The sequence below is a fragment of the Rhinolophus sinicus genome, linkage group LG01, assembly GCF_036562045.2.
Source record: "Rhinolophus sinicus isolate RSC01 linkage group LG01, ASM3656204v1, whole genome shotgun sequence".
Taxonomy (NCBI): domain Eukaryota; kingdom Metazoa; phylum Chordata; class Mammalia; order Chiroptera; family Rhinolophidae; genus Rhinolophus; species Rhinolophus sinicus.
The window spans coordinates 122772623-122794844 of NC_133751.1; the positions used below are offsets into that span (position 1 = coordinate 122772623).

The 22222-nt window shown below is 32.8% G+C and overlaps 1 protein-coding gene across 3 annotated transcripts in view; it reads right to left on the bottom strand.

The window, feature by feature from the left end:
- The window catches only part of DPP10 (dipeptidyl peptidase like 10), a 1304160-nt gene that overhangs the window by 410839 nt on the left and 871099 nt on the right, over positions 1-22222 (bottom strand). For all 3 annotated transcript variants that reach the window (XM_074335439.1, XM_074335432.1, XM_074335443.1), the window contains exon 3: positions 20699-20794. In XM_074335439.1, coding sequence (XP_074191540.1) covers positions 20699-20794 — 96 coding nt within the window. The remainder of the gene's footprint in view (positions 1-20698; positions 20795-22222) is intronic.

The window sequence follows — 22222 nt, forward strand, 5'->3', positions numbered from 1 at the left end:
CTGAGCATATATGTTTGTAATAGGTGATTTAGACAGATGAAAGGCTCCAGGATACATATTGGTGGTTTAAATGTATGTTCTTGTTTAAATCTATCTTCTCATTTCACAAATCAGAATCTAGGAATTAAACCTTAACTTTCCATTGTCCATTTTGTTTACAAAGAGTAGAACTGGAACCAGTCCTTGACACTGTACAGCTTCTGCTCCATGCTTATTCCTCTTTCTCCATGTCTTTTATTAGTTTCTTTCTCTGCAAATGGTCATACACACTACATTTATCAAGATCAAGCTTTCAATTTTTCATGGATTAACTCCAGCCTAATATGATCAATTACTTTGTCTTTTATATGATCAATTACTATGACATTTTCTAAAATCATCAGGGGACAAAATTAAATGACCTTAAAGTAAGTAAATATGGATTTCATGGGATAAGTGTTTCCAAGTCTATAAACAAGCTCTCAATTATCCTATCATCTAGAATAGATTAAACAAGACAAATGACCACAAGTCTTTGACAGGACATTTCAGTTAAATGTATCTCACTTGTACATTTACTTTTCATCACAGATTTTTTTTTTTTTTAAGTGCAAAACCTCAATATTAAAACCAGTTTAAAGTGAAATTTTTCTGGTTGTAGGAGGGAATCTAAAAAGCTTTTCATGCAGTTCTTTCTTCCAGAGATATGTCTTTGGAAAACTTCCAGAGACAAGTTTTGCATAGTCAATTCTGAAAACTTTGCTCTAAAAATATTTTTCTTTTTTGGGGTATCTTTGTATGTATTACAGATAGATTTACAAAGCTTACTACAAACAGAAAGTATTTTTTTCTTACACAGAATAATCAACCGATAAACTTAATAATAGAAGAGAGAAACAAGAAATTCCTCAGATGTTGAGTAGAAAGATTCAGGCTACATTCTACATGCAAAGACATTATTATTCCTTCAGCTTGGAAGGCTCCCTGATCTTTCTTTGTTCATTTAGCAACTTCTATTCATTCTTGAAAACCCCAATAAAACTCTATTTCTTTTGCAAAGGCTCTACCACAGAAGGTCATTTTTTCTACTGCCATAATTTTTATCTTGAACAGATTTCTAACATTACATGATATCCAAACATTTTACTGAAATTATTTTCCTACATCCTTATTCATCCTTGAGTTAACTTATAATGTCTCATTCATCTTTCTATTTCCAACACCAAATATAGGTGTGGCATGTGATAGGTACTCAATACATATGTATTTAACTAACCAGAACTATAGAGGAAAATGAAGCAATTATTTATGTAAAATGGTTTTAAGACTCAAAGAAAAAACTACTTGATTAGTCTTGGGGCAAATGCTTATTTGTTCTTAGGAATCCAAATTTCAATTTCCTGCTTTATTGTGAGCATATAGAGTTTATAAAATAATCTTGATTTTTGAAATACTTTTGAGAACATTTCCTTTCCAATCAATGTTTGTATTGACTTATTTGATTACACTTTTAGCCTAACAAGGCTACAGATAAATCACGCAGTCTGGATAGTGGTCTGACCATTTGCTGTTAAATATAGATATATTGAAATATGAACTTACAGATAATTTGGGAAAATGTCCCTCTGAGATGGATTGAACTCTTAGGAAACCATTTCTATGAAAGCTTGAACTCAAACAACTATCTATTAATATACACAGATCTTCTGCTTATTTAAAGTAACTGACACACTTGTAATTAGTAAAAACAGTCAATTTTCATCAGCAAGTAAAATAAATAAAAGTATGAATTTGACCAGATAGCAATCACAGAAATAATGACATATAAAATTACTGTACAGTAATAGTACCATATAAAGGCAGTTTTGCAATATCATGCAAATTTCCATACTGGTATCAAATTTTACTCAAAGAAAATGCTTTGAAGTACTTCACATTAAAAAGAGAAACAATTACTACACCATCACACACCTCCAAAATACATAGCATGCAGCTCTTCAGCGAAAAAACTATGTTGCATTAAAACATATCCGCTTGACCATAAAAAGACTGGAATTGCCACACTTTAATCTAGTGATAATTATATTTCTACAAATTAATAATTCTTCTCATCTTTCTTGATCAAATTCAATTCAAATTAGTGACTTAATTTAAATATTGCAAGAAAAGAGAGATAATTAAGAATAAATATAATAGGACAGGTTGTTTCAGATGTTTAAAAGAAATAATGAATTTTAAAAAAAGATGATGGATCATTATAATAAAATGAATTAATAAAAAATAATACTGAGCATTACATCTGTAGGCTTTGTATATCATTAGCAGTGTTCAACTATATCCTTTGATCTCAAAAAACACTTTGTGTTGTGATTTCCATCCTGTGTTACTTGAAGCCTTGGAGATTTCACATAGGCTCCCAGGGGCTGCCAGAAAGAAAGGAGAATTGTAGCACTCCAGACTTCCTGTTCACGATTTAGCTTTCATTCAGAGGAGCTATCATTTTCCTTTTCCACTTCCTCCCATCCTCCCTCCCTCCTTTCCTTTTTCCATGTATGATTTCGTTAGAACAAAGTCTCATGACAAAAAAATGGAAAACCAATGCAGCAAGGAATTCAAGGAAATCTTCAATAATTGTTGCAGACCTTAATTTACTCTGAATGCTAAAAAAATAAAAAGGTATGTGGAACATATTGATGACCTCCAACTAAGTGATATCCCTGACAGGAAGTAACTTTCCCGAACTTGTACACTAGATGGAGGCTGTGCTAGGAAAAGGTTTCTTTAATTTCTATATTGTTGTCGATTAGAAATCTTAAAACTGACTCCAAAACCTAGAATAATTGTTATTTTTCTATTAAAACTTGTCAAATGTCAACTTCTGTTTTCATAAATACTAAAGCTAGTTTTATTAGCTATGGTATATAATTTTATCATAACTTCAAAAGAAAGAAATATCAAGCATATAGTACACAAAAGCTGTAGAAGCTCATTAGTGCTTGTTATTAATAATTATAATTCCTTTCTGTTGAAAATGTTTATTTGCTACTGTGCCTCATTGAAGTTTCAGTGATTTATTGATCCTAGATTCCCTTTAAATTATAAGAAATGTTTTATTGATTTGAGGAATTTTAAAATCAGTCAAGACAGAAAAAAAGTACTTAAAAATGTATATATTTATTATTATTATTCTATTATTATTATTAACTGCTACCTGTTTAGCTGTACTTTCCACATACTCTCCCAAAACTCTACCAAACTGTACATGCAAACAAATATAGTTGTATTTAGCAGATATCATACTATACTATACTGAGAAATAGAACTGTCAGCTTCTAAGAAACTGGGAAGAATTCCATCATCTATAATGGCTCTGGAGTTGGATTAAAAACCACAATATTTGGATCACCAGGCTATGATGCCAAAGAAAAATAGGCTAAAACAAACAAGAAAAACACAAAAAAGCTCCAAAAGTGTCTACATATTGCCACCATTATCTGTCTCTTGGTTCTAAAATTCAAGTGATTATATTAACTAGGTATTTAGGCCAGTCATTTTTCTGCCACTGCGGTACTTTCTGAGATATCCCACATGTACTTTATTTTCTAATTCTCTCTTCCCTACAGTTTCACTCTTACAATGTCCATTGAAAAATTGAACTTCTAGATATAGAACAGGTTGACAAAGATAGTGATGGAGCCCCCATATTTTGATATATGTATTCCCTACAAGTAAAGAGTTCTAGGCTTGAGTATTAGCATGAAGATCTTTCCTAAAAGGGTATTCTTGGGAATGTAATGTGAGTTTTTTCATTAATGCTATTTAGAGTGCCAGAGAGGCAAGAACTGAGGAGATGGAAAAAGATGTAATATCTCAATGGTCATAGGATTACACTAGATGGAATCTGCTTAGACACTGAGAAGTGATCCAGGAACCCACCAGCTCCACCTGTCCTATGTGTGTGGATCTTGGAAGACCCAGCAAAGTCAAATTATTAACACTGAGTCTAGATAGACAATCTGCCTCCAAATATAATAGGAAAATAATGTTTATGAATTAGTACTTATGGAATATCATCCTCAGGACTCAAAGTGAGAAGTAATGACTGATTTTGACCTATTTGTAGAAGACTAGATATTTTTCTAAAACATAAAAACAGTTTTAAAATCTGTTTAGAAACGTAAAAGGATATATACAAATGTGAGATGTATATAATAATAGCATAAAACCGTAAGGAATAAAATGGAGATAAAAAGACTTCAGAATAATATACAGAAGGAATATTATTAAGCTTTTCAAGGAATCAAAATTTCAATAGCAGTATTGGAAATATTAATGAGTAGAATCAATGCCTAAAAAGGAAAAAAAAGAAGACAAATTTGGGAAGCTCCCAGAATATGCAGGTTAGTCAAGAAATGAAAATAATAAGGGACAAGACTACATATTGAAAAGGCTGAGAGAAAAGAGTCATGTTAAGTATTATAGGTGACTTTGGGGAAGAAACCAGATAATTCTATTATCAAAGTGTACTTCTCAGCAAAATCCCGGGTACTGACTACCAATCACTGTGTACTCTTCCCGTAAAATTGACCTTTTAGATAGTATGAAATCAATAAATCTATAATCAGAAATTTTCATTATAGAAGGTCAGAAAAGCCAGTAATATATTAATACTAATTTATATCAAACATATGAATCACTTGGTTGATTTTAAGTTTGCCTTTGTGCCTTTGTGACTTTGAGAAATACCAGTCATCCTAGGATAACTCTAAAGCAGACCTTGGGATAATGATAGTGGATAGTGGCCGTTAATATTAATAGATCTAGTTTACCCCCCCCCAAAAAAAAAAGAAAAAATATATATATACATATAATAACTATATATATATATATACACACACACACACAAATTATATATATATGCTCAGGTACAGTTAGTTCCATATATATACATACACACACACACACACACACACACACACACACACACAAGTAGGTGGCAGGCACTAAGCTGTCAGTTACAGGATTAAAATAAACGCAACATGGCTCCCACTCTCAAAAATTTATGGTAAATTGAGGAATACTCCTCAAAAACATATTCCAATATCAGCTTTATAGAATCAATTGCCATTGTATTGAGAAGTCTGAAAAGTCAAGGAGAAAAATGATTTAATATATATAACCCCAATCTTAAAAACAAAAAAGAAGAAAAAATTATAAACATGTAAATTCTGTAGGTACTCATGAAGATATGGTACTCATGAAAATAGGTGAGTAATTCATGTATTTTTTGCCTGATTAATTATCCTCAGCTGATGTCTGCAGGTTCTTTCAGTTTTGGGTATCCGGGATGGCGCTAAGGAGCCAACCTATTCCATAACTTGTAATGACCCTCTTTAAGGGTTCCAAATAATTCCTATTTTAAAAGTTGCCATGTTTGCATTTCGTCTTTTATGGCATATTTAGAGTTAGATAAGGATAGACTTCAGCCAAATCCATTGCCCTGTTGGCATGCAGGATGCCTCCAACAGAGTATTGGATTCTAGCACAGTTTGTCTAGTAGTTCCAGAGATTTGGTTTGCTCAGGTACAGTTAGTTCCATGACACAAACAAATATTTCAGGGATCCCCAAAAAACAAATATTTTTACTCCTTAGAACTGGTTTCAGCAATTGTGGAAAGTCAATGTTAGTCTTCTTATATTTGTGTAACTTGTTACAGGAATTTGCCCAATAGTAATCACACCACACTTTATGACAGTCTTGGTAATAATAATTTAGTTCTTTTGTTAAGCTTTAAACAAATTGAAAAGATACCCTTCCTTTTAATTGTTGAAAGAAGAAATAATGCCCTCTACTAGATATATGTTTTATCTAAGACTATAAGGAAACATTGTAAAGTTTACTTTCCCAATCGTGTCTGTTTTGGGATCACAATGAGAGTCTGTGGCACCAAAGTGCTAATCATCTGCTGCAGTAACTGCATGACTGACATTGTTTTGGATGCTGGATATACAAAGACAAAATGTAACCTCCCTGCTCTGAGAAAACCTAGGGTAGCACTGTGGTGTCCAACATGGCTGAGCACAAGTTAGTCCGGAGAGTATTTTTGAAACACAGAGAAGCCTGGCAAAGTTATGGTTGAATTTAGTGCAGAAGTGATGTTTCATAAGGAACAGAAGGAATTTGTTTCAGATATAAAAAGGAAAGTACATTTGGGGACATAAACTAAGGAACATGCAACAATGTTTTCTCTTTTCATGGTTTGAACACTACTGCTTGGAGCAGGGCTTGGAGAGTAGTAGAAAATGGTGGTGTGGTCAGGTAATACTGACACCTGAGCAAAATACCAGACCTGTGTACTTTTAGCTCATTGGGTAAGAGATAGAAGCCTTAAATATAATAGGAATTTCAACATAGCAGCAAGTGGTAAAAGTGCCCCTCAAAGTGACAGTAGCAGTAAAAATTTCAAAACATACAAAAAGGAGAGTACATACAGATTGCTGGACAAAGTTGACTAAAAAACAAACAAACAAACAACAACAATAAATAAACAAATGATTTATTCTCTATCTTTTACTTTCTTCCAACGCAGTCAAAGATTTATGGACTACTTTTTATAAGTAAATTAAAATATGTGTTTTTTTCCCCTAGCCATATTGAGACATAATGGACGAATAAAAATTGTATATATTTAGATATATCGTTTTTCCCCGAAAATAAGACCTAGCTAGACAATCAGCTCTAATGCGTCTTTTAAAGCAAAAATTAATATAAGATCTGGTATTATATTATATTACATTATATTATATTATATTATATTATATTAATTATATAAGACCTGGTCTTATATTATAGTAAAATAAGACGGGTCTTACATTAATTTTTGCTCCAAAAGATGCATTAGAGCTGACTGTCTGGCTAGGTCTCATTTTCGGGGAAACATAGTACTACTTGATATTTAAATATAATAACCGCAATCAAGCTAATTAGCATATTCACATAGTTACCATTTTCTTTGTTGTTGTTTTTTCTTTTTGTATGTGTGGTAAAAACACTTAAGGTCTATCCTCTATCAACTTTCAAGTATAACAACAAGAATTATTAACTACAGTCACATTGTTATTCATTAAATTCGGTCGGTGATGAGAGAACACCTATTTTGATTTGCTGTTTAGGCATTTTACAGTATAGACATCCCTGTTCACAGTTCATACCCAGGACTGGACATTTAGATAAGGACCTGAGCTTAGGATATCCACCACAAGATCCTGCTTTGCTTTTCTGGGGCATCTTTTTTTTTTTAATTATTTTTTTCAGTTACACTTGACATTCAGTATTATCTTATATTAGTTTCAGGTGTACAGCTAGTGGTTAGACATTTATATAATTTATGCAGTGATCCCTCGACTAGTCTAGTACCCATCTGGAACTATACACAGTGGTTGCAACATTAGCAACCTATATTTCCTACGCTGTTCTTTATATCCCTGACACTATTTTTTAGATACTAATTTGCATTTCTTGATCTTTTCCTCTTCCAGGTATTTATCCAAAGAAATCCAAACACTAATTTGAAGATATATGCACCCCTATGTTCATTGCAGCATTATTTACAATAGCCAAGATATGTAAGTAACCCAAGTGTCCATCAACAGACGATTGGATAAAGATGTGCTACACATACACAATGGAATATTACTCAGCCATAAAAAGAATGAAATCTTATCATTTGCAACAACATGGATCGACCTGGGGCAGCTTCAATAATAACGGCTTAGAGTTGAGCCCGTAAAGTTAGTGACTTCCTCTTCAACCATCTTATAAGTATTAGGTGTTTGCCACCCTGCTTTGTATCTCCTGCAAGGTAGTGACAGAGGACCGCCCTTCCCCAGAGGACTGTCCTTCTTCTCCCAGGTCTTTGTGGCTCCCACACAGTGGGAGCTCGGATGCTCTTGACCCATGTAGGTGGTTTTACCTCCTCATTCAGCACATCATAATCTGCATATTCATAATTTAACATACCAGCTATGGCCCCCAACACAAATCCTCAGAATATATTCATCTTGCATAACTGAAACTTTGTATCCTTAATCCCTCCTCATTAAGTAATCTTCCTCCAGCTCTGCTACTTACTAGCTGGGTAATTTATTAAACTCTTCGAGCCCGGTTACTTCAGCTGTAAATTGGAGATCATAAAATAATTTATAAAGATGCTGTGAAGAATAAATAAAGTTGTACATTACAAGCAGTTAGCTCACTGCCTGGCCCCTACTCAACACCTGATAACTAATTATTGCTGTCGTGATTCTCACTCTGGTGCTTCAACAAAAGTAATGCCCAGAAACATTGGTTGGGTTGCCATAACCATTCAGTCTAGGGAAGTGAAAACCAATTCTTGATCAGTAAGTGTATAGACAAAAATGTTTAAATGGCTTAAAAATGTTCAAGAACTTCTATCCCTTGTGATGCTCACACTGACTTTAGAAGGAAAGCATACGAGGGATTAATCTCTCAGTCTAATAGGTGAGGACATAGCCACTTAGAGAAGTCAAGTGATTCGCCCACCACGTCAACCACCCACGGAACTAAAACTCTGATTTCTGGAGGCTTAAGCCTTCCCTTGTCATACACTCCATCTGACATACAGAGAGGTTGCTTTTTTGCCTTAATGATTGAGAAGCCCTTAGAGAGCAACACATGTGAATGGTTCAGAGCAGTAAAGTCATTTAATCATCAGCCCAAGATAATGCAGTAATTCTGCTATACAAGGCCTCAATCACTTTTCCAATTAAGAGAGTTTATAGTATTAAAATCTTCTAACTATAACAGGATCTTAGTGGAATTTAACTGTAAGGCCTATAATATCAACAAAAAGTTTGCCACTGGTGTGGCATGACAGTAGAAAAATTAAACAATTAATAAGACGTAATATCAGAAAACATGCACACTCCTAGGAAAGAAGAGGAAACCTATACACATATAACTAATTCATCTGTGTAATTTTTTTTTTTTTTTTCATTTACAAATTGAATATCATCAGAGACCAGAAAGCAGGAAAGCAAGCTACCTGCTTTCAGATGTTGTTTGCAAGCACATGGCAGTGACAGGTTAATGGCTTGGGTACACAGCCCCAGTAATGAATGTTCAAGCTCATTAAAACATGATTAGGTATTGACAGCACAGAGGTATATACCAAGGTGTTATCAATTGAAAGTGCAAAATGAAATCAGCTTTTAAATAATATTTCAGCAACTCCATAAGGCCAGTCAAATCAAAGGGAAGAGTTCAAGTCATGTACTTGAGATTTCTTATGCGAAAATAAGCAGAGAAATTTCTGTGAAAGCTGACTCCTTTCCCTAGGAACTGTTTTAGACCAATGTACCAACAGTTTCCTAAACCAAAGAACTGACAAAACTGCGGTTTAAACCATACTTTTATGCTGACTTGGAGATAAAATGACAACATTTTTATTATGTTAATGTTATTGTTTCCAATCTCATACCAATCATATGAATCCCATTAAAGTGTCCTTATCACATGATCACCCAGCCTCTCTATAATATAAGCAGGGATGGAGACTTCACTGCTTTCTGTTGTAGTCTAACCAAAAGTTGGAAAACTACACTTGCAAATGTGACTTATTGCAGATGAGTAGATATGCATCCCCACTGACTTCCCTGAGTTCATTCTAAAGTCTATATGATAAATATAACCCCTATTCACAGGATGGACTTTTACGAGGTGTGATCAAAAACAATGGTGAATGTTTAATTTTTTTTAAAAAATCATTACAGTGAAAGACACATTGCCACTAATCCCCTTCAAAATACTCCCCCTTGCGTCGAACACACTTAGCCCATCATTCTTGCCACTTTCTGAAGCAGTTCTGGAAATCCTCTTTCGTGAGTGTCTTTAATTATGCTGTCATGACTGCCTTGATGTCCTGAATTGATTCAAAACATTTACCTTTCATGGTCATTTAGACTTTGGGGAAGAGCCAGAAATCACATGATGGCAGGCAATATGGTGAATAAGATGGATGAGGACACACCACAATGTTTTTATTTGACAGAAATTGCCATACCAGAAGCAAAGTGTGACATAGAGCCTTTCCATTGTGATCAAACAATACAGTGACTGCTGCTGCCGAGTGCCATCCAACGGAAAGTCAGGGATCCTCAATACGGGAATCGGCATGTCGAACCTTAGTAACAGTGTGTGAAGTTTCAACTTGTTTGGTGCAGTCAATCGGGTGTGAGAGAAGGTGTGTTTTAAAGTGTGCCGTATTTCATCCTCTATCATGACAATGCTCTGTCACACATCACTTCTGCTATATGGCAATTTCTGTCAAATAAAACAGTATGGTGTGTCCTCATCCACTTTATTCACCGAATTTGGCACCATGTGACTTCTAGCTCTTCCCCAAAGTCAAAATGATTCAGAACATGGAAGCAGCCATGACAACGCAACTAAAGACACTCATGAAAGAGGACTTCCAGAACTGCTTCAGAAAGTGGCAAGAACAATGGGATAAGTATGTTTGAAGTGAGGGGGAGTATTTTGACAGGGATTAATGGCAATATGTCTTTTACTGTAATTATTTTTATTTAAACATTCACAATATTGTTTGACCACACCATATACGTCTAGTGATGTTTCTGATAACAACACCTCTAATTTCTTCTAATTCTTCCACTTTCTAGCTGTGTGACCTTGAACAAGTCATCTATTTGCTTTAAATCCCAGAGCCCTCATCTGTAAAATGAACATATCTTTACTTAAATTAGAGAAACATAAACATTAGATATAATAAATTTAAAATGCAAAACATGGTTCCTGGTTACAATTAGATGCCTCCCAATGACTTTTATCAGTAGCAATAATACATTGATAAAGGCAGATATTACAACTTCACTCTTTTTGCATCTATATAGTACTATATAAAAATAGTATTTAATTCTCATCAGGAACAAAAATAAAAGGTAAATATAGAAAAGAAATAGAATTAGATCTGCTAGACCTATTATTGTGTGTTCCTCTAAAAAAACATGAAAACAAACCCGTGAATAAGATGGAAAATTTTAGTTGACTAAATGATTTTGCATGAAATAACCTACTGTAGAGAATCTTAGCCATTTAATGATAAACAGTATTATCTCTATCACTTCTTCTACTTAAAGACTCTGAACTGTACCTACATGCTTAGTACTTATTTATTCAATGTAAAAAATTGTAATAGTTGATTGTGTGTTATTGAAAGATCTCAATGGCCCTTTCAAACTGACTACATGACAAAGCTGATTAAGTTAAATTAGCCCTTAAGAAAGAAACACAGAGTAAAAGAGACAGAGAATATGACTCAAGCAAAGCAAGTTGTATTAAAAGTTTGGTATGTAAATGTGAGTTTATTATTATTGTTAATTTCACAACTTTTTTAGTTACAATCAATGATATATAATGATTATATTTTCTCAAAATCATCTAAGAATTCTAGTCAAATCAAATAGTCCAATATGAGTAACAGGACTTTTTGTTATCTATCTTTCCCTTTATATTTCTTTCCTTAAACCATCGATGTTTTTATTAATTTACAAATATTGTTAAATGTTAGTTTGATGACAATACAATTCATTAGACATTTTCTCTACTCGATGTATCCTACTCAACTTTGAACATGAAAGACCTAATTTCTACCCAGTGCAAATTACTGAATTTAGATTGAGAAGAAGGGAAGAAAATTCTTCGTGTCTCAATTTACTAATCTATAACACAAAATCAATGCCCACCCTGCCTCCAAAACAAAGTTTTTCAAAGAAATGAAAATAAATAACATGTCAAAAGTAGATGTAATTTCTAAGATAGTATACATGTATAAAGTGAAATTCTTGTTACCACCATTCTCCCATTTTAATTCTAAAGAAAATAAAATATCCAATAATCATTAAAGCAACTTCAAATTCTTCCATTTCAAAATAATGATCTAACGAGAGGGTGAATCTGCTAAAGGAGATAAAAGTATAACGATTATAGTAAAATAATTAAGTATTAATATTCTAGTTATATGCCAATACTGTTGATAAGTTTTTTCACTATTAATATTACTCACACACAGACACACACACACACACACACACACACACACACACACACTGTTTTTTTTAGTTAATCTTACATGCCATGCCAATTCCTATGACCGTCGTAATACAACCTCGTTCTCCCAGCAATGTCCTCTTTGTTCCCCTAGGCTTTTCTGCCCTCTATAGTGAGACTGAACTTCATCCCCTCCACAAAGACTACACCAATTATTCTTAACTGAAACTGATCTCTTACAGTTCCAATATATTTTTTTTAATAATAGCACAAAAATTTATCACCTAATTGTTGTCTAATTGCTTGAGATCTGTTTTTTGTATCTAATTTCAAAATACTCTGAGTATAATAATTGTGTTTTATTTCCTTAAACCACGTCAGTGGTCCATGCATATATCAGTCACAATTGTTAACATATGTAAATAAAATTGTATTAAATAAAGGAGAGTCAGAGAGAATAAAAAGTTCAAAAACCAAATGTGCTGGTAGGGATCTTCTATCATAGTGCAAATAGAGGTATGAGACATGGAGATGTATTTTGGATTCTAGGGAACAGAAAGTTAATCAAACCTCATTATAGTCTGGATTACATATCTCTTACACCTCTCCACATATCTCTACTTCCTGCCCCAATCACAGCCTTCTGATTAATAATTTCACTCCCGTAACCCATAGATAGGAGTAAAGATAGTGCACACAATGGAGAAAGAACATTTAGATTCATAATTCCCTTGAGCAAAAATACTGTACGCATTCATTTTTATATCCTCATGTTTACAAGATTTCTTTCTTTGCTATGCTCAGTAAATACATGTTGAATGAATAAAAGGATATATGGATAAATAGATGGGAAGATAAATGTGACTGTCAAGTGTCTATTAATCGATTTGTGACAAGCCCAGTTCCTGGGCCAACAAAGATAAGACTAACCATAATTATGTACAGTCACGATGACTATGAGAACACCATTTATTTTACTGCAAACCTTCCAACTGGTAAAAGATCCTGCTTGGAATATACAAAATCCTATTCAGGGTGCATAGCTATAACTCAGTAATTCTTGTTGATGCGCTCTAAGGATAACTGTTTCATGTCTCGCAGACTTTTTTTCTCTTCTTTTAAAAATTAAAATATAGTTTTCTATTTCAACAAGTAGGCTGTAACCTGAAAGTTTAGATCTCTTAATCTAAAATTTGTTTTATAGTTCCACCTCCCTTTAAATACTTTAATGTAATCATTGTATTTCTGAAACATAGAAATATTATTTTCCTGAAAACATTTTTCCCTGAAACATTAACATAGAATTTTATGGGTAAATATTTTTCTCTGCTATCTCTGGTGTTTAGTATAAATATTGTCATTTTAATACAAACTGAAATCTTAAAAACATTTCCTTAAAGAGAACTATTTAGATTCAAATTTCAAATAAAGTTAGAATCTTTGCAGTTGGTATGTAAGGTTTCCATAGTATGATTTCAAGTACTTTTAATATAGATTAAACTTAAACTTTAGTCAAAGCACAATGTAACATATAAATCAAATAGCAACAAAAAAAATTTTTTTTGGTAATTCAGAGAAAAGTAAATACGCTTTGATGGTATACTTTTGTATGTGCTTCTTTAATTTTGACAGAAAATGATCTACTCTTGATAGGAAGATATTTGACATACATTATTTAAATAAAAAGAGGTCACAATGATAACAAATAATTATATTCTTGACCTCATTTTCAATTCTCTAAACTATGAATTAGGAACTAGGGATTTCATAATCTCAACAGCCCTCTATGTGTTTATATTACTGAGAGAGAAAAAAAACATGGTAAACTACACGGAATAGCGTGTCTCAACCTCTTGGGAAACAAGGGATTCAAACTGCTAATATAAAACCCCACACCCCTTAAGAAAGCCCATCCTTGCTCTGAGAACATTTTCATTCTCCCAGTGTCAGTAACAATCCTATGTTCCACTCTCTCCTCTTGATCTTTGATAAAAAGGAGTGTAGTCTGGCAATCATCCCAGCATTGGCAGGGAGGGTGGGAAAAGTCTTCTGTAGAAAAAAAATTAAAAGTATTAATTCATAATCATTCTATCAGAAAATTTTTTAATATGTTGGCATATTTCATTCTTTGTTGGCATCTACAAGTGTGGGCATTCATGTGATACAACTGTGAAAATACTGTGCATATGATTCCATGTTCTATTCTCACCTAACATTTTATTCCTAACATGTTCTAAAGTCATTAATTTTTTTCAAAAGATCAGTTTTAGTGGCTTTATATCACTAAGTAGATTTGAAATAATTTATCTAAATACATACTTGTGTGCATTTGGTAGCTATTCAATAGTTTGTTCTTATAAATTATGCTGCAATAAAAATATAAATTATCTTCAAAAACCTCATATTCATGAATTTAGTTCTACTTTACTTAACTATCAGCTTGGTTGACGGTTATAAAAAATAAAAATTTTTGAACAAGAAAACAAAAAATAAGAAATGTTAAAATACTGATTCAGAGCTGAGTACAAACTAATGAGAGAATACAAATGCTATCAGAAAGCTGAACAATAATGAATGTTGACTACAATTGTATATATATATGCATTTGTAGTATATATATGTATATATATATATATATATATATATATATATATATATATATATATATACACTTACAAGAAGCGGAGTACAGCATTAGGAATAGAGACAGTGGAAATGTAATGGTTGTGTGAGATGTCAGAGGGGTAGTGGATGAGGGGAGGCTGATTGTCACTGTGTGAGGGATATAAATGATAAATGTCTAACTATTACAGTTTTTGTGCACCTGAAACCAATAAAAAAAAAGTTAGGAAAAAAAAAAAAAAAGAGAATGCTATCAGGGTTGTAACCAGTGCCCATACACAAATAGATACAACAGTTTTTGCAACACACCCAAATTGAATTAATGGACAAAAATCCTAGCACGAAAAGTAGTGCCAAACAAATGAACAAAAAATAACAAACCAGATTTTTTTGATTCACATAATTATGAGTCCCCCTAATTATTGTAAATATTAATGATATCATTTATAATAACCTGTTTTATTTTGCATGAAGGTCACAACAATAAATTTCCATATTCTACTCAATATCCTAGATATAATTCATCAGGATGAGACTGCTAGGAGCATTTATAAAAAAAAATATATCAGTTGTCCAGAACATCTCTAAAAGCAGTTATCATTTGAAGATCGTAAGTCCCCGACTTTTGCTTTTTATTTATATATTTTCTTACCTTTTCTTTTTTGCCCTTACCATTTTTACCTTTCCTTTTTTCATATTTTTGCTTATTTAATTTTCACTATGCATCTACCTACAGGAACAATTACCCCCAGATTAGATAAAGAAACTAAGCCTCAGAAGGCTTAAAAAATTGCTGAAAGGCCTGGCTTGTCTCATTTTAATGACTTTCCTGTTTCAATATGTCGTACTGCCACACATCATTTAAAGACAACAGGTTTAAACATATATGTTGGAGTGTCATGTCGGAGGTGCACTCAATTAGCTCCAACATTTAAATCCAGAGCCTCCTCACACATTATCATTTATCCCAGCTAGCTAGCCCTTTTTCAAAAGAAATGTGCAAGAACTCACATGTTAGATGGATGTTGGGAAAGACAGGTTTGTAGAGATCAGGAAAAAAATAAATCTGTGCATACTATGAGAAAAAGAACTGAAATAAACCCTCCACTGATTGTGGATCACGTGGACCTACCTCTATATATCAAAGAAAATATAATAGCTTATCTCATTATGCTAACTAAAATATTTATTGAGCACTAGTTGAGTAAGTCTAGGCAGGATGCAGATTACTGGGGGATGTGAATGTGACACAAGTCCTGTTCCTCAGGGTTTACTATCTCTTAGAGCAGAGTTGCTGTAACAGAGATGTCATTATAGCCAGTTGGGAAGTATTAGCCACTGGTCCACAGTGGGATAAGTTTAACTGAGAGTAAGAATTTAGAGAGTCTCATAGCAATTTGATATTGCCATAAAATCCAAACACATGTTAGATAAATAGACTAATCTCACTGAACAGGTGAACTAGCTATCTATCTATACACAGTATAACCTCATTACATGATGCTATAATGTATTATGTCCACTGTAAACCAGATGCATTTAAAATCCAGAATCTATTTTTTGATCAAAAGTTAATTTAAATGATCTATATTCTATAGGATAAATTTTGAAATTGGCCACTGGTAAAGAGTTGAACATAAGTTTTAAAATACAGTATCACTTGATTCATTTCAGATAAAAACTTAAAATGAATATCCTGAGATTACTAAAATTGTTTTACAATCTCTTCTTCCATTATCATCATCCTTATTTTGAAGACTGATTTCTTCTCTACCAGAAGTATTATTAAAATGAAAAATAGAAACAGTCTAGATAAATGTTATACTCTGTAAGCAGTGCTATCATCAATCTAACCAAGACTAACTTAACTAGTAGGGAGCAAGCTCACTTACTACATTAAAATTTGTAAATATTGATATTCTACTTCCTGTTTAAAAATCTGAGAATAGGCATTTAATGTGAATAATCACTATTTTTTCTCAATACTTGTTTAATTCTGACAGGAAAAAACAAAAGTTTATGAGTATAATAGCAATCCTATTTTACTGCCTATATACACTCTCTCAAAGTAATATTTGAAATTCCTTTATTTTATTCCAATAATATGTTTCCACTTACTATATGTTTGAAATGTAATTTTAGATCTGTTGAATACAGTAAGGCAAAATGGGGAGTAGTATTTGGAATATTTATTATTTTATTTTTCAAGTAATTTATTTTTATCATATTTTTCAAAAGTATCAATTCATGCCACATTGGAAATAAAAACAAATAAATTAAAAGATAGTCGTCCACAATAGTTTTAGAAGCATTCCCTTGAATGAGATCAGAGATGTGATCATAATCAAGGTTGAAATTTCTATATGAGAGAATCAAAGTCTAGAGTTTAGAGGAAGATGATGTTCCTCAGAGCTGGCAGGGAAAAAAAAGTAATTGGTTTTGCACCTGGGCATCAGATTCCAAGGGGGATAAAATGTGGGCTTCAGATTGGGGAAGGGATTCCAAGGAGAGAAAATAATGTGTCAAAGTCACAGAAACAAGAAAACTTTGGAACTTGTAAGGAATATCAAGTAGTTCCATGTGGCTGAAACATAAATGTAAAATAGAATAATAGGAAAGAAGTTAAGTTTGATTCTAAGAGTCTTGGAATGCAAAGGAAGGAGTTTGGAAGTTATTTCACTGGCAAAAGTGTTCCTCTGATGTTTTCTGAGCAGCACATTAACTGTTTGTAGCTGTGCTTTAGACAGTTGTGTTGACAGGAGACTGCTAGAGGGATTGGAAACCCATGAGAGTAAAAAAGACGAGAGAAATTTTCTTCTTAGTAAATTATAAAAATCAAGTAAACATACATATTTGCTGAAGAAATCTAAGTAAAAAGGAATAGACAAAAAGAGAAAAAAATCAGATCAAAATCCAACCATCTGGAAATATTGGCACACGATATAGGAATGTGGTATCACATCCTATCAACACTTTTGAAGACACCTTTGTTCACTTTTGAAATCATAAACATGTCAACAAATATGCTTACATTTTTCTTTTAGTGACTATGTAAATAACCATTATATGGATGTACCTGGGGAGATAAAAACATTATTTCAATATTCAAGATGGAAGCATTAGTACCAATAAATTCTGCAACAATGACATGCGAAAGAGGGAATTTATAGGTATGTTAGATATTGAGAAAGGCATGTCAGAGTGAAACCATGAAAGAGGGCAGGTTTTTAAAACATAGTTATTAAAGCAGTCTCCACCTCTTATCAGCTGTATCTTTGGACAAGTATTTTGATGAAATCTCAATTTTCTAGGGTTAGTAATTTTGACTTTACATGGTGTCATATAAATTATGTATATAAAGCATCTAGCACAAAGCTTAACATAGAAGGCACTCAATGAATGTTAAATCTTTTTTTGATGATCAACTGATCATCAAATGTATGTGGGGAGATAAATAATTTTAAAGAAGATGGGTTTCCAGGTATTGAGGTGATATAACTAGGAAGAAGAAAATGCTATAAAAATGGAGATTTGACCTTATGAGGAGATTTGGGAGAAGGCAGTTAAGCCAACCATGAACCTGAGTGCCTGGACAAGTCCGCAGTGACATTCGCAGATACATTACTTGAGTACCAGAAGAATGAACGAATTGCTGCATTACAACCTGCCTATGGTGACCTCCAAGAACTAAAGGAAGCTTCCTACTACGCTTAGCTTTGACTCCTTCAAGAGACTTATATATTAAGAAAACCTGGTGTGACAACTCATGAGAATAAAAAGAAAGCTCACATTTTGCATGTAGATACAATCTGAGATAATGAGGCCAAGGTTACACATTCTATTCATATAGTTCCCACTGCGTTTCCTAGCTATGTAAGGAATATGTAAATAGGTCAAGTAGCTAGCGATTGCCAGGAAGGTGATCTGGGTTAGATAAGAGGAATGAATGAGCAAAAATCTATAGCCCGACTGGAAAAGCAACCCAGTGCACACAATCTACTGACAGTGAGTCAATTCCTCCACTGGTATTTGTAGAGACAGCATGTTTCTGAGAGTTTAGATTCAGTTTAATCCTGTTTAAAGGGTTATTTTTATGTCAAATTATTTTATAAATTGTATAAATCCAAGGTTTAAAATTATTACATTACCCAGAATATAATAACATTGCAGTTTTTCCCCGGGATATCTCAAGATTATGTTTACCAATACATGTGAAGAAATTACTAAAAACTGATTAAAATGATTAACTCAAAATATATCATTTTGGTATCTTGCAAAACGTTAAAGTAGAATGTGTCCTAGATATTGAAATGGCTTAATTTATCATGCAGTCTACTGCTTAAATATCCATCCAGTCCTTTGGCATTTCAATATCGAAGTGTCAGTTATATGCACAGGAGTAAATGTCTCTTTAAATAATCCAAGCTAACCTGAGAAGGGAGGTAAGGTCATAATTTTTTCTTGCTTTCTAAAGTCAAAGACCACAAATTTCTATAGTTTGGCTAAAATCATGGTGAGTAAAACAGAATATTATTCAGCATTTCAAATCTAATGACTCACATTTTTCACAATTTTTTTGGTCATCTCCTTCAATAGAAAATACTGCTAACAAGTAAAAAGATGACTTACAAAATTACTCTAGCACATTAGAATGATTTGTGAGAGATCTGCGTATTAGCACAATGTTTGGTAATGATACATCTTTTTTATTAGTCTTGTTTAGTCACAGTACTTATCTGAAATAATCACAGAGCAAAGACAACAATATGGCAAGTCCCAAATTTATGAACAATTCAAAAGGCAAATATAGAAATAAATTAACAAAATTGCTATCTTGCTTTATCTACAATACCATCACTATGATACACACACATCTTCCTGCTAATTTCAACTGAAACTTGAGTTTATGGAAAAAATAACACATGACTTCTATTAAATGCATTCATTCATTTATTAAAAAAACAAAAAACAAATCTTGAGTGACTGCCTGCTGATCTCCAGGAACTGTATCAATGCTAAATAAACAGTATGATGTGGCCCCTGCCCTCGTGAATGGAGTTACCTTCTTTTACAGCTCCTTTAAATCACCATTTAATTTGCAGGCATAAATGCACTTAATTAAAATATTAGAGAAGAAAGAATGGATTGTAAGTGACATAATCATTATTGGATAAAAAGGCAAAGCTCCTTTTATCATCATCAAGTAATCTACTCTAAGCCTTGAAAACAAGCAAAGATATTATGTCTAAATAAATTGAAGGGCAAAGATTAACAGCTATCTGAGCAGAGTGATTAGTATGGTCTGGCAAACTGAAATATTCAAAGAACGAAAACCTGATTTTCCTTTCACCAACACATTTCCTCTGATTGGATGGATTACCCAATCACTCCCCCTATTATCTTTCATTAAGTCAAACCAAAGTCCAGGCAGCCACTCAGTGGTTTTATTTTTGGTTATTTCCTTTTTTAATCTAAATGCTTTTTAAAACTCTTTGAAAATAATAAAATCAGAAATAATCTACAGAAAGCTGAGGTAGTTTCTTTGCCAGGACAGAAAAACATGTGTCATTTCTGTCATTTCAACTTTGCAAAGTGTCCCTACTTTCTAGCATTCAGGATGAAAAAAGAAAAGTGACCAAAAGAGAAAGAAAACTAATTTGGTTGCCAAATTACACTTAACATATGCAGACTCCCCAAAGCTACACCTTATACTGAGAAGAATAATCCAGAGAAAATGATAGAGATATAACACAAGTTTAAAGTCACATAATTATGATCATGAGTAACCTGCTGATGCTGAAAAATCCATCTAATGTTTGGAGGATATTTCTATTGATGACCTTAGGAATTGATTTTCACACACATGAGCCAACGTATTGATTTCTGATTAAATGGTATATGAAATCTTTGAAGACTAATGTCAATTAAGATACTAACTACAGATACAATTATTTACTTTAATTTTAAGTATACACAACTCAAAATAAATATAAAAAGGTATACACATACCATTGATCCATCGAGCTTCTGGATCATGAAGCACAAAGTCTTTCCTGAAGAGGTCTTCTAAAGACAATCTGGTTTCCGATGAATTTGTGAGTTCATCTAAAACAAAATAAATCTTAGATTAGATATTTATTTCATGTTTGTTTTTAAAACGAATGAATCATAAAAGTTGGAATGTTTCGGTTCCAAAATATGTTAACTAGATGACATTACAAAATTACCATTTTAACATGGTTTTTGACATTTGAAGTTTATCTGTTTTATAAATATTTTTCAGTAAGTTAAGTAATTTTTACTAAAAATGTGTTTATCCAGTGCAAATTTAATAGATCAATGTCTTCTTATGTAATGATATATTAATAACATAATACGAAAGCAGTTAAGAATTCCCAGTTCACATTGTGCCCCAAAGGGTACGTTTTTCACTCTTTAATCATAATCTAGCCAGTGCTTTCCAAAATCACTTCAACATATTCTCTTTAATGATAAATTTACACTATTGTAGTAAACATCAAAACTGAGTGAGTCTGAATATATTAGATAAAAAACCAAAACTAAAAAACCTCCCAACTCATAAAGAAGTTCACCAAATAAACAGAATAAATACCAAGTCCCACTAAACAATTACCACTCAACAAATGCTAAGTGGAATTAAGAGTAAATATGAATGAAAACCCATATTTATATTAGTCCGTGACATATAAATTAGCTGTATTCCCCCCTTTAAATTCCAAGATCTAAGACATGGAAGGACAACACTGTTGAAGTACCAAAATTAGGCACAACAAACACACTTTCAGATGCAAGAGGCTATGGACGAGTTAGCAATATTTTGTTTTCTTTGCAAAATAATAGCATCGCTTATTCACTGTATGAAATTGTCTTTGTGATCTTTCAGCTCTGACCTTCATTCTGGTTGAAAACAAAATGTCAAAGTTATATACTAACCTCATTAGATATTGTTTTTTAAAGGTTCAGCACTTATTATAGCAAGAGCTTTGTTTCTTCCAGCTGAAAAGCTGGGGCAAAAAATCAGTAACTTCAAATGCAATGTCCTTTAACATGAATCAACCATGTATTTAACTCACAAAATAATCGCTAAGGATCAACTGAAAAAAGTATTACTAGTGGAAATAGTGAGAATTGTTTGATTTCAAGGCTAGTATAAGATATGATTATATATAGATTTACAAAACAAAATATTCCATTTGATAGTCTGATACATCAGAATTTAAACTTTGTTCATTTAATACTGGAACCTTTAATTTTCAAGGTATTAAGTGAAGCATTGTAAGGTCCTGGAGACATACCTACACCCTGCCCTTAGGGGCTCACGCTTGTAAAGCAAGAAACAATAAGATAGATGTCAGAAAAAGGATACAAAGTACATTAAGAGTTGGGAGAAAAGAAGGTAAATATCTTGCAAAAGCGTCAAAAAAGGCCTTAGTTAAAAATAAAAGACCAATTCTTATCCATTGTTGTGGGAATGAAAAACAGTGCAGATACTTTGGAAGACAGCTTGGCAGT